General features: G+C 50.7%; 1 protein-coding gene across 1 annotated transcript; it reads left to right on the top strand.

Moving 5' to 3' along the window:
• The first annotated feature begins 342 nt into the window (after positions 1-342).
• Positions 343-12,626, top strand: Nop2 (NOP2 nucleolar protein). Its single transcript, XM_075982739.1, has 16 exons — positions 343-433; positions 676-785; positions 1,897-1,942; positions 2,095-2,183; positions 2,979-3,163; positions 5,018-5,073; positions 5,166-5,320; positions 5,419-5,618; positions 5,747-5,836; positions 7,609-7,696; positions 7,770-7,910; positions 8,786-8,925; positions 9,056-9,145; positions 9,261-9,383; positions 9,502-9,730; positions 11,923-12,626. Exons 2-16 carry the CDS (start codon positions 680-682, stop codon positions 12,531-12,533), a joined length of 2,349 nt encoding a protein of 782 aa, XP_075838854.1. The 5' UTR covers positions 343-433; positions 676-679; the 3' UTR covers positions 12,534-12,626.
• The last annotated feature ends 143 nt before the right edge of the window (positions 12,627-12,769 follow it).

The following is a 12,769-nucleotide window of genomic DNA, read 5'->3' as shown; positions in this document are numbered from 1 at the left end:
AGGGGAAGATTAGCTTCCTTAAGGAAAGCGGTTCTAATCAAAACCTGGGAGCAGGAGTGTGGAACCTCGCGATCTTGAGATCTAAGACAATCCGCAGGATGCCAGGGCAAGGGGTCGTGCTGCGGTTCTAGACAGAAGCTTGGCGGCCTCGGGCGTCCTAAACTGGAACCCTCGGTGGGAAGCCGACGTCGGCGGGAGGGCGGAGCGAATAGGAGCAGGCTGCCGCACGTTTCCCTCCCTGAACCGCTGGAGCCGGTGACGCGTGTGTTCCTAAACTTGGTCCGTTCCGGCGCCCCTGCCGGAAAAGGCGGTGCGCTGCCCGGAGGACCTTTGCGCGTGCGCAGTACACTTTGTCGGCTCGCTGTCTGGGACCTCTTCCCCGAGTGCACGTGGAGAGGGCCTTTGCTGGAGCCGCTTAGTCTCCGGGAGCCAGGTTAGCCAGGCGGAGGCTTCAGGTGCTTGTGCGGTATCCCGGGAAAGAGTTTCGACCTGGGCGCACCGAGAGGGGCGCGGTGCCAGGGTTTGGTGGGGGTGCCTTGAGGGGGCCCATCAGGGGTCGCGAGCATGGCTCTGGGCCGGGCGGGTCTCCTTCCCGGGCAATATCGCCGAGCCTGTGGCCTGCGTTCCCCTTTCAGTATCCACAACGCTGCCCTCCCCCGTTTTTCTTTGCTTTAGCACCATGGGGCGTAAGTTGGACCCTACGAAGAAGGAGAAGCGTGGACCTGGCCGAAAAGCCCGGAAACAGAAGGGTGCAGAGACCGAACTGGTTAGGTTCCTGCCTGCAGGTGAGGGTCGTAGCTCCCTGACCCCGCCTGGCCCCTGGTCCATTTTGTATCATAACCTCGACCCGTTTGCGCGTCCGCCTTCACCTGCTGCGTAGATGTGAGTTGTTAGGACAGAAGTCATCCGTGTTGGAAGATAGGGTAGATGCCACTGGGGCACGGGTACCCGGGTGTGCGAGGAGAGGTTCCGTTCTCCGTTTCCAGAAAGGGGGCTCTCATGAAGAATTTAGAAAGGTTTTGCCGAGCCTGGTTTTAGCAAGCAGGAGTTGGAAACGGGACAGGCCAGTCATGAATTGTCTGGAAGAAGGGATGAAAAGCAGGGGTCTGAGTGCTGTGTAGTGAAACACTGCTTGGGAGAAAAGACTGCGTAGGGAGCTGGTGTCCGGTTTTGAATGGAAAGTGTAGTTTATTGAAGCATTGGCCAGTCACAGCCCCATGAAAGAGATCCTCAACTCCATGGTCCATGGACGCATGGTATCGCTTGTTAGATCTTGGAATTCTGGGAGAGAGGCTTCGTTAGGAAATGGATGCTGAGGAGTTGGGTGTCTCACACACAATGGAAAGCGCTGCAATTTCTTGTAGAGTGTGTGTGTGTGTGTATATATATATAATAACATTAGCAAAACTCCGCTGTAGTTGATAACTGAATGAGCTGAGAATAAAGGAAAGGGCAGAGAAAAGGTTTTGAGGTTCTGCTGTCATCAGAATGTCCCTTTTGGTTTGATTTGGTTGCTGAACAGTCAGGTAGATGACCTCTTCATCGCCTCTACACCTCCCCCCCCCCCTTTACTGGAGGCTATGGAATGGAACCCGGGGTTTTTCCCATTCTTGGCCCAAGCTGTCCCATCAGCCCCGCCTCCATATCTCCCCTTAACTCCCAGGAAAGTGTTACAGAGTGTTGCACACTGACTATACTTTGTAGCCCTGTGTCTTTCTTTCCTGTCACTGGGTGAACCCCGGGGCCTGTACCTGCCAAGAGCACACTCTACCACTGAGCCACATCACTAATTCTGTCTGTAACACCTTAGTTAGTGTAGCAGCCCTCTTCCTAGTTACATTTGTGCTTCCTTTTTGTGTGTTTCTCTTAAACTCCTAATCTGCTCCTTTTTAACAGCTGGCGATGAGAATTTCAAGAGGCTGTCTAGTCGTGCTCGGAAAAGGTGAGTGTTGGATGCCCAGGCTTAGCAGAAATTGGAGCTGCTTGGTACATGGATGAAGAGGGCCAGTTGTGCGTTGCCATGTCTCCTTGTTAAGGTGGGAGGTAGCAGAACCTAGAGGCGTGTTCCCATGTCTTCACTTTCTGTATCTACAGGGCAGCCAAAAGGCGATCCAGGTCTGTTGAAGTCTCTAAGCCAAATAAGTCTCCTAGAATCGAAACATTGCCTGGAGCGCTATCGAAAGGTCAGTGAAAACAGAATCAGTTGCTGTGTGAAGAACATTCTGGACCCTAGATAGGCTAGGATTTCTAGAATGGAAGGAAGAACAAAAAGCTTTTTTTTGTTTTGTTTTTTAATATAAAATCTATTTTTTGTTTGTTTGAGGCAGAATCTCCTTTTGTAGCCTTGACTGTCCTTGGGCTCATTCTGTAGACCAGGCTGGCCTCGAACTTAAAAAGATCTTCTGCCTCTGCCTCCCTAGTACTGGGATTAAAGGTGTGTCTTGCCATGCCTGGTTAAGATTGCTTTTTATCTTACTATTTAAAAAAAAAAACTCAATTTATCTTATGTGCATGAGTGTTTTGCCTGCATGTATAAGTGTGTATCGCATGTATCCTGATGCGCATGGCGGTCAGAAGAAGGTATCAGATCCCCCTAGAATTACAGTAGTTGTGGACCACCATGTGAGTGCTAGGAACCAAACCTGGGTCCTTTGCGAGAGCAACAGCTGCTCTTAACCGCGGAGCCTTCCCTCCAGTCCTATTTCTGTTTCTATTATTTGTTAATTACGTGTGTGGGTGGGAGGGAGGGTGTGGGTGTGTGCACATGATGCTGATTCTACTGGAGATGGAGATGCAGGTCGTGGTGAATTGTCACATGTGGGTTCTGGGAACTGAACTTGGGTCCGGGACAAGGTTAGTTTGTGCTCTCCAGCCCCCAAAGGTCATTCTCAGGGCTATAACGACAGGCTCCAGAAGTGTGGGACAGGGAGTGTGGCAGCCATCTGCTCAGGATGTGTCAAACACTTTACTGTTCTCAGGAGCAGTTCAGGCTCGAGGTAAGAAGCGCCCAGCACCAGCTGAAAACAGTGATGGGGATGAGGAGGAAGAATCTGAGGAGGAGACTGTGGCAAACCAGGGGGACCTTTGGGGCTCTGAGGACAGTGATGCCGATATGGTGGATGACTATGGAGCGGACTCTGGCTCGGAGGATGAAGAGGGAAAGGTGAGAATCACTTCTGTGTGTTCTCAGATCTTTTTGTTTGTTTGAGATAGGGTCTTACTGTGTAGTACAGGCTAGCCCCTTAACTCAGAGATCCACCTGCCTCTGCTTTCTGAATGATGGGATTAAAGAGAGGGATCTTGGCAGATGAAGATGTAAGGCGGTAGATACTTGGATATCCTGCTGAGTGTAAATACATGCACACATTTTGAAGTTTTTTAGACATTTATTTAGTGTATATATGCACATACATACTGTGAATGTGGAGGTTGGAGAATAATTTGGGGTCTGTTCTCTCCTTCCACCATTTGGGTCCCCGGGACTGAACTGAAGTTGCCAGGCTTGGCAGCAAGTGCTTTTGCCCGCTGACCCTAAGTATTTTTTAAATTTTATCTACTTGTGAGTGTGTGAGTGCAGACGTCTACACACGCCAAAGCACACATGTGGCGGTCAGAGAACAGCTTTCCAGGAGTTCTTCCACCAAGCTGTCTCTCTTTACTTACTCACTTTTTATTTACTTAATTAATTTGGGGATGAGTGCTATCCTGCTGTCCTTGAAGGTTCTTTCGGTTTTTTGAGGCAGGGTTTCTCTGGGTAGCCTCAGCTGGCTCTGTAGACCATGCTGGCCTTGAACTCAGAGATCTGCCTGCCTCTGCCTCCCAAGTGTTGAGATTAAAGGTGTGCACCACTACTGCCCAGCTTGAGTGCTCTTTTTTTTTTTTTTAAAGATTTATTTACTATGGGCTGGAGAGATGGCTCAGAGGTTAAGAGCATTGCCTGCTCTTCCAAAGGTCCTGAGTTCAATTCCCAGCAACCACATTGTGGCTTACAGCCATCTGTAATGGGGTTTGGTGCCCTCTTCTGGCCTGCAGGCATATACACAGACAGAATATTGTATACATACTAAATAATATTTTTAAAAAATTTATTTACTTATTTTATGTATGTATGTTCTTGTCTGCATGTACATCTGCACACCAGAAAGAGGGCACTGAATCTCATGACAGTGATGAGATGGCTGGGAACCACCATGTGGGTGCTGGGAATTGAACTCAGGATCTCTAGAAGAGCAGCCCGTTCTCTTAACCATTGAGCCATCTCTCCAGCCCCATTGAATGCTCATTTTTAATGAAGCAGTTGTTGCAGGGCTGAAGTAGTAAAAGCACTCACCTGACATGTGAGGCCATGATAGTTGAACCCAGCACGGAAAAGAAGTTTCCCATCCAGATGGGACAGGCCAGTCGCCCAGGGGTTCAAGAGCAGCCTGGATGTATAGTAAGATCCTGTCAGAGAAAAAAAGATTTCTTTTTATTTATTTATATTTATTGGTAGGGAGGTGGTATATAATGAGGGTAAAGGTTTGTTTTCTGTGGTACCAGCGATTATATGACTAGGATGTGTTTATTCAGAAGAATGGAAAACGAGAGGAAATACACGTAACATAGATTCTCTGTCAGAGCTTACTTGTGTCCTTAGCTTCTCTGTTTGCTTCTGAGAGAGTGTTAGATTATGGGAAGGACGAGTGAGGCAGGATGACAAGGGAGCCTTCGCCTTAGCCCTTCCCTCCTTGCAGTTAGATTATGGGAAGGACGAGTGAGGCAGGATGACAAGGGAGCCTTCGCCTTAGCCCTTCTCTCCTTGCAGTTAGATTATGGGAAGGACGAGTGAGGCAGGATGACAAGGGAGCCTTCGCCTCAGCCCTTCTCTCCTTGCAGTTAGATTATGGGAAGGACGAGTGAGGCAGGATGACAAGGGAGCCTTCGCCTCAGCCCTTCTCTCCTTGCAGTTAGATTATGGGAAAGACGAGTGAGGCAGGATGACAAGGGAGCCTTCGCCTCAGCCCTTCTCTCCTTGCAGTTGCTGCCCATCGAAAGAGCCGCTCTGAAGCAGAAGTCGCGGGAGGCTGCTGCTGGGTGAGTTTGGCAGCAGCTGGGCGGAAGAGATTTGAGGTGAGGAAGGAGGGTATCTGTTTTGGCTTGAACCTCTGTTCCTGGCTTGTTTCTAGGGGTCAGTGGAGTGAGGAGGAGACGGATGAAGAGGAAGATGATGTTCCCCCTGAGTCCGGTCCCCCAAAGGCTGGCAGAGCAGAGGGGGATTTGCAGATCAATGTGGAGGATGAGGAAGCCTTTGTGCTGCCCCCTGCTGGGGAAGTGGAGCAGGATATCCTTGGAGTGCAGAGTGAGGGTTGGAGGAGGAAGGCACCAGAAGAGGGTTTCTTAGGCCTACCACTTGAGGCAACATTTCCTTAATGGGCCCACATGCCCAGGCTCCAGACCTGCAAGGAGTTCACAAGCGGATCCAGGATATAGTGGAGGTGCTTCGGAATTTTGGGGCTCAGCGGGAAGAAGGACGGTCTCGTTCTGAGTATCTGAATCAGCTTCAGAAGGATCTGGCCACTTACTATTCATATGGAGACTTCCTGCTGGGCAAACTCATGGAGATCTTCCCTCTGTCTGAGGTACCCGCCTGCCAGTCTCTTCCTTCTGCTTTTCTCACATTTGTAGGGTGTGAAGGCATCTAGGACCCCACCCCCAACTCTACCCGTGGCTCTCTTGACCCAGTCCCCAAACACTGTCTCCATTGCAGTTGATAGAGTTCTTAGAAGCCAATGAGGTGCCCCGGCCAGTCACCCTTCGGACCAACACCTTGAAAACTCGTCGCAGAGACCTTGCTCAGGTGAGGAGTCAGTGTCGTTTAATTCAGGACTGGACCAGCTTTTGCTCACCTGGCCCCAGCAAGTGGGCTAGAAGAACCTGCTCTCTGTCTCGGGTCTAAGGGCCTAGGCCATGTAGAGCAGGGCCTTGTCTTTGCCACCTCTGCTCCCTGTGACTGGGCTGAGACATCTGTGTCAGGATGAACTGCTGCCTTATAAGGGATGGAGGAGGCCACAAGAAGCCCCCAGTAAAACACAGCCATACAATTTTAGTCTTCCAGAATCAGTGTTATCTTGTATACTGTTTATTCGTTTTGAAGATTTATTTTATTTATGAACGTGCACCATGTGAATTAAGGAATGTTGGTGTGAGCCACATGTGGATGCTGGGATTGAATCCTGGTCCTCTTTAACAGCATGGTTGCTGAGCCATCTCTCCAGTGATGCATACTGTAGCTGTTATTTAACAGAAGACAGTAGTCTGCTTATTTGGAATGTACTTGACTGAGTTAGAAACCTGGAGTTAAAAAATGGGAGTGGGAAGCCAGGTGGTGGTGGCGCACGCCTTTAATCCCAGCACTGGGGAGGCAGAGGCAGGCGGATCTCTGTGAGTTCGAGACCAGCCTGGTCTACAAGAGCTAGTTCCAGGGCAGGCTCCAAAACCACAGAGAAACCCTGACTCAAAAAACCAAAAAAAAAAAAAACGGGAATGGGGCAGAGGGGCTGGGGATGTGGCTTGTGCTAGAGCCCTCTGCTTTAGCAGTCACAAGTCCTAGCCACAGTCCCTGTAAGCGGAAGTTTCTGTCCTACCAGCAGCTCTCAAATAGACACGGAGGCTTAATATTACTAGTTAACTCTTTTATTTATTATGTATACAATATTCTGTCTGTATGCCTGCAGGCCAGAAGAGGGCACCAGACCTCATGTGGTTGCTAGGAATTGAACTCAGGACCTTTGGAAGAGCAGGCAATGCTCTTAACCTCTGAGCCATCTCTCCAGCCCTACTAGTTAACTCTTACTTTTAAATTAACCCATAGTTCTTTTTTTTTTAATATTTATTTATTTATTATGTACACAATATTGTCTGTGCATATCTGCAGTCCAGAAGAGGGCACCAGATCTCTTTACAGATGGTTGTGAGCCACCATGCCGGGAATTGAGCTCAGGACCTTTGGAAGAGCAGGCAATGCTCTTAACCACTGAGCCATCTCTCCAGCCCCCCAACCCATAGTTCTTACCTATTCTTTGCCACATGGCTTGGTGCCTTTTCTCAGTACAGCATGTCCATCTTGCTTCTCCCTCCTCCTGCTTCAGCCTCCTCAGACTCCGCCTGCTCTTCCCAGCATTCTCAATGGCTTTCCTGCCTAACTTTAACTTTATCCTGTTCAACTCTTGGCTGGTCAGCTGCTTTATTAAACCAATCACAGCAACAAATTTTCACAGTGTACAGAAGAATTATTCCACAGCAATCCCCAACTGGGCTGTGTGGCTAGATCTGGTAGTTTACACCTGTAAATGCCAGCACTTGCGAAGCTGAGGCAGGATAGCTCAGGCTACATCGCAATACCCTGTCTCAAAACAAAGGGACTTGAAGGCTGAGGACTAGAATAGCTAGCAATCGTCCCTTTCTCTGTCCAGTCTTTATAAGGCACTGGATGGTCTGAGGAGAGAGTCTGCTGGTTGTTGAGTGGGCGTGCTTGGCGTTGCAGTGACATGGACCTGCGTGGACAGGTTCTCATGCCTGACTGGTTTTGGGTAGAATATATGGTTTTGACATCTTCGTTCTTTTTTTCAGGCTCTAATCAATCGTGGAGTTAATCTGGATCCCTTGGGAAAGTGGTCAAAGTCTGGACTTGTGGTCTATGACTCTTCGGTGCCCATTGGTAAGTGTCCCCGGCAGTAGCCCTTGCTCTGCATCCCTGTGCCAGCACATTCCACAGAGGTCCTCTTTTACAGGAGCTACTCCCGAGTATCTGGCCGGGCACTATATGCTTCAGGGAGCCTCAAGCATGTTACCTGTCATGGCCCTGGCGCCTCAGGAGCATGAGCGGATCTTAGACATGTGTTGTGCTCCTGGAGGGAAGACCAGCTACATAGGTATGGAAAGGGCAGGCTGGGTGGGTGTCATCTGACTGCGCTTTAGAAAGAATATAGGGGGGGCTGGAGAGATAGCTCAGTGGTTAAGAGCATTGCCTGCTCTTCCAAAGGTCCTGAGTTCAATTCCCAGCAACCACATGGTGGCTCACAACCGTTCTGTAATAAGGTCTGGTGCCCTCTTCTGGCCTGCAGGCATACACACAGATAGACTATTGTATATATAACAAATAAATAAATAAATATTTTTTTAAAAAAGAAAGAAAGAATATAGGGTTCATGGTGTTTTCTGGGATTTAGGCTCCGGTTTCAGCTCTGTTTTTTCTCTGTGGTTTTGGAGCCTATCCTGGAACTAGCTCTTGTAGACCAGGCTGGTCTCGAACTCACAGAGATCCGCCTGCCTCTGCCTCCCGAGTGCTGGGATTAAAGGCGTGCGCCACCACCGCCCGGCTTTCAGCTCTGTTTTTTAACCCTTTAGCTGACCTTGGCTGACTTGGATAGTAATTTTGGTAACATCGTTCTTACCATGGTTGGCTTTAAAAGGTGAACATAATGCCTGTAGAAGCCCTTGGCACTCTGAGCTGGGTGTGGTACTGTAAGTCTGTAATCCTGTACTCCAAGAACACTAGAAGGTCAAGGCAGGCCGTGGCTATAGAAGAACCTTACTTAGAAAAGGAAAGAAATAAAAGTAATTTTATATGTAGGGCCAGAAAGCTGGTCAGCAAAAGTGGAAGCCCTGTGGGTGGGTGTGGTCCCCACTGGACAGGCTGGATAAGCAGAGGGGAGTTGGCCTGCAGGCTCTGTGCTGGAGGGTAGGTAGCAAGTGTGAGGTAGGGGAGCTGCTGCTGAGCCCTAGTGCTCCCCTCTCCTGCCCACAGCTCAGCTGATGAAGAACACTGGAGTGATCCTTGCCAATGATGTCAGTGCTGAGCGACTCAAGAGTGTCGTGGGCAACCTGCATCGCTTGGGCGTCACCAACACCATCATCAGCCACTACGACGGACGCCAGTTCCCCAAGGTGGGCCTCTTGTCTTCCTGAGGCTTCGGGTTATGTTGCCCTTGGCAATGTTGCTGTGTTTTAGTGCTGTCCTCGGGAAGTTGGTAGTGCCCTTTGCAGCAAGCACCGGGTTGACCTTTCCTTTCCCCAGGTGGTGGGGGGCTTTGACCGAGTGCTGCTGGATGCTCCCTGCAGTGGCACAGGAGTCATCTCCAAGGACCCTGCAGTGAAGACAAACAAGGTGAGGGGCCTTGGCTGATCTTGTGGGCTGGGGTGTTGAAGTCAGAACACCCGTAGGCAGCAGGTCCCTCCCTGAGGCTGTTATATGGAGTCTCCACTCCTGTTCTCTTGGGCAGGATGAGAAGGATGTCCTACGCTGTGCCCACCTTCAGAAGGAACTGCTGCTCAGTGCTATTGACTCTGTCAATGCGGCCTCCAAGACCGGGGGCTACCTGGTCTACTGTACCTGTTCCATTACGGTGAGATCTCTGCAGGGGCAGATTAGCCGAGATTGGGTGGGAAGGAAGGCTGTTTGCCTCTGAGAGCAAGCGTCTCAGATCTGGATCCAACTCCACTCCTTTGTCTCCCCTCGTCCAGGTGGAGGAGAACGAGTGGGTGGTAGACTACGCCTTGAAAAAGAGGAATGTGCGACTGGTGCCCACTGGCCTGGACTTCGGCCAGGAAGGTTTTACCCGCTTTCGAGAAAGGCGCTTTCACCCGACGCTGCGTTCCACCCGACGCTTCTACCCTCACACTCACAACATGGATGGTTTTTTTATTGCCAAATTCAAGAAGTTTTCCAATTCTGTTCCCCAGCCCCACGCAGGTAATTAATTCGCTCTGCTTTTCCCATCATCTCCTTTGCTCTTCTGTCTTTCCTTAGTACGTGTGTGTGGTGTGCACGGTGTAGTGCCTATGTGGTGTGCGGTGTGGTGCCTGTGTGGTGTGCACAGGTTGATGCCTGTGTGGTGTGCACGGTGTGGTGCCTGTGTGGTGTGGTGCCTGTGTGGTGTGCACGGTGTGGTGCCTGTGTGGTGTGTGGTGCCTGTGTGGTGTGCACGGTGTGGTGCCTGTGTGGTGTGGTGCCTGTGTGGTGTGTGGTATGGTGCCTGTGTGGTGTGCACGGTGTGATGCCTGTGTGGTGTGCACGGTGTGATGCCTGTGTGGTGTGCACAGTTGATGCCTGTGTGGTGTGCACGGTGTGATGCCTGTGTGGTGTGCACGGTGTGGTGCCTGTGTGATGTGCACGGTGTGATGCCTGTGTGGTGTGTGGTGTGATGCCTGTGTGGTGTGCACAGGTTGATGCCTGTGTGGTGTGCACGGTGTGGTGCCTGTGTGGTGTGCACGGGTTGATGCCTGTGTGGTGTGCACGGTGTGGTGCCTGTGTGGTGTGCACGGGTTGATGCCTGTGTGGTGTGTGGTGTGATGCCTGTGTGGTGTGCACAGGTTGATGCCTGTGTGGTGTGCACGGTGTGATGCCTGTGTGGTGTGCACGGGTTGATGCCTGTGTGGTGTGTGGTGTGATGCCTGTGTGGTGTGTGGTGTGATGCCTGAGTGGTGTGCACAGTTGATGCCTGTGTGGTGTGCACAGTTGATGCCTGTGTGGTGTGCACAGTTGATGCCTGTGTGGTGTGCACAGTTGATGCCTGTGTGGTGTGCACAGTTGATGCCTGTGTGGTGTGCACAGTTGATGCCTGTGTGGTGTGCACAGTTGATGCCTGTGTGGTGTGCACAGTTGATGCCTGTGTGGTGTGCACAGTTGATGCCTGTGTGGTGTGCACAGTTGATGCCTGTGTGGTGTGCACGGTGTGATGCCTGTGTGGTGTGCACGGTGTGATGCCTGTGTGGTGTGCACAGTTGATGCCTGTGTGGTGTGCACGGTGTGATGCCTGTGTGGTGTGCACAGTTGATGCCTGTGTGGTGTGCACGGTGTGATGCCTGTGTGGTGTGCACAGTTGATGCCTGTGTGGTGTGCACGGTTGATGCCTGTGTGGTGTGCACAGTTGATGCCTGTGTGGTGTGCACAGTTGATGCCTGTGTGGTGTGCGGTGTGATGCCTGTGTGGTGTGCACGGTGTGATGCCTGTGTGGTGTGCACGGGTTGATGCCTGTGTGGTGTGCACGGTGTGATGCCTGTGTGGTGTGCACGGGTTGATGCCTGTGTGGTGTGCACAGTTGATGCCTGTGTGGAGGAGGTGTGCCCCTGAGCATGTGGGGAAGCTGGAGCTCACTTCAGCCATTGGCCTCTGTTCTCCACCTTACTTACTTATGATTTATTTATTTATTTTGTGTGTGGATATATGTGTGGGCATGTGCATGCAACAGAACACCTGTGGAGGTCAGAATAATTTCTGTGAGTTCTCTGTTTCCCACTGTGTGGCTCCTGACCCAACGTAGGCTTGCCAGCAGGTAAAAACACCTGCTGGGCCCACCCCTACTTTTAAAAAGACTATTTTTTTTTTTTTTTGATTTTTTTCGAGACAGGGTTTCTCTGTAGCTTTTGGTTCCTGTCCTGGAACTAGCTCTTGTAGACCAGGCTGGCCTCGAACTCACAGAGATCCGCCTGCCTCTGCCTCCCGAGTGCTGGGATTAAAGGCGTGCGCCACCACCGCCCGGCCAAAAAGACTATTTTAAAAAATATTTTTTTATTTGTATAATGTGTTTTAGATCAAGTCTTTAATTCTTTCCTCACCACCTTCTCTCCCCTGAATCCATTTAGTGTTGACTATATATGGATGGTATGAGGCCATCTCCTGGAGCCAGACTCCATCCCCAGCAGCCATCAGTTGCCAGGAGCTCCTAAGAATAGCACTTCATAACCCCTGCCATACACACACACACACCTCACTTCACTCTTTCCTTCCTTGTTTCTTTTTTTTAAGTTAAACTGTCTGCAACAAGAACCCCTGGGATCCACCTGCCTCTGCTTCCCAAGTGCTGGGATTAAAGGCGTGCGCCACCACTACCCAACAACCTCCCTGTTTCTTAATGATCAAACCATCTCTAATTTTTACCTCAGGAAACACAGCAGCAGCTACCCCTACGGAGCCTGAGCTGAAGGATCAAGTCCCCCCCACGTCTGAGAACAGTAGTCAGCCAGCCAAGAGAGCTGGTGGGGCACCAAAGCAGCAGCTGGGGAAACAGCAGCGTTCCAGAAAGCCCTTCCACAAGATGAATGGCACCTCCAAAGGGCCAAGCTCAAAATCCACTGTCCCTTCTGTCCCAAAAGCCCAAGTGTCTGCCAGGCCCCAGGAGAGTGGTCAGCCTGGTGGGAAGAGGAAACAAAAGCGAAGAGGACCTAAGCCAAAGTCCTCCAAGGAAGCTGCTCTCTCAAAGCACACAGCCCCTCCCAACGGTGTGGACTCACCTGCTGTGCCGCCACCCTCTGAGAATTCCATGGCCCCAAGGCTTAAGGACTGCAGTCAATCCCTTGGGATAACCAAAGCGATTGAAAAAGGAAAGCAACAGTTTCCAGGACAGCCTGCCAAGAGAGCTGCTTCCCTAAAAGAGGATGGTGCCCCCAAGGGACCCTCAGTCCCCACTGGGTCCCCCCACAGTTCCACCAGGCCCCCACCAGCAAAAAGGAGGAAATCTGTGACAAAGGGCAGCAGCCAGCCACTGTTGTCTTAGATGGACTTGCAAAGCAGACTCTTAAATCCTTCTGCAGTGATGGCCTCCCTACCGTGCATACATATGAAATTTAATATACATATTTTCTCCACTAGTCACTGTTGTGTTTTTTAAGGTGCTGGGTATTGGCAGCTTGTGGGCCTGGGAGTCTCTTGAGAGGGAAACAGCTGGGCATTGCTTGAATCATAGGTCTATATAGGTCAATGATAGGCTGCTTGTATTTCTTGGTCTCCCGG

This window comes from Microtus pennsylvanicus, chromosome 8, assembly GCF_037038515.1.
Source record: "Microtus pennsylvanicus isolate mMicPen1 chromosome 8, mMicPen1.hap1, whole genome shotgun sequence".
In the NCBI taxonomy this organism is placed as follows: domain Eukaryota; kingdom Metazoa; phylum Chordata; class Mammalia; order Rodentia; family Cricetidae; genus Microtus; species Microtus pennsylvanicus.
Note: the sequence above shows the minus strand (reverse complement) of the source record. Positions and strands in the feature narration are given on the sequence as shown.

Excerpts from the sequence above, each read along its gene's own strand:
- Nop2 (XM_075982739.1), top strand. The coding sequence starts at position 680 with ATGGGGCGTAAGTTGGACCCTACGAAGAAGGAGAAGCGTGGACCTGGC. Across the intron at positions 3,164-5,017 it reads CGGAGGATGAAGAGGGAAAG|TTGCTGCCCATCGAAAGAGC; the intron begins GTGAGAATCACT and ends CTCTCCTTGCAG. Across the intron at positions 7,697-7,769 it reads TGACTCTTCGGTGCCCATTG|GAGCTACTCCCGAGTATCTG; the intron begins GTAAGTGTCCCC and ends CCTCTTTTACAG.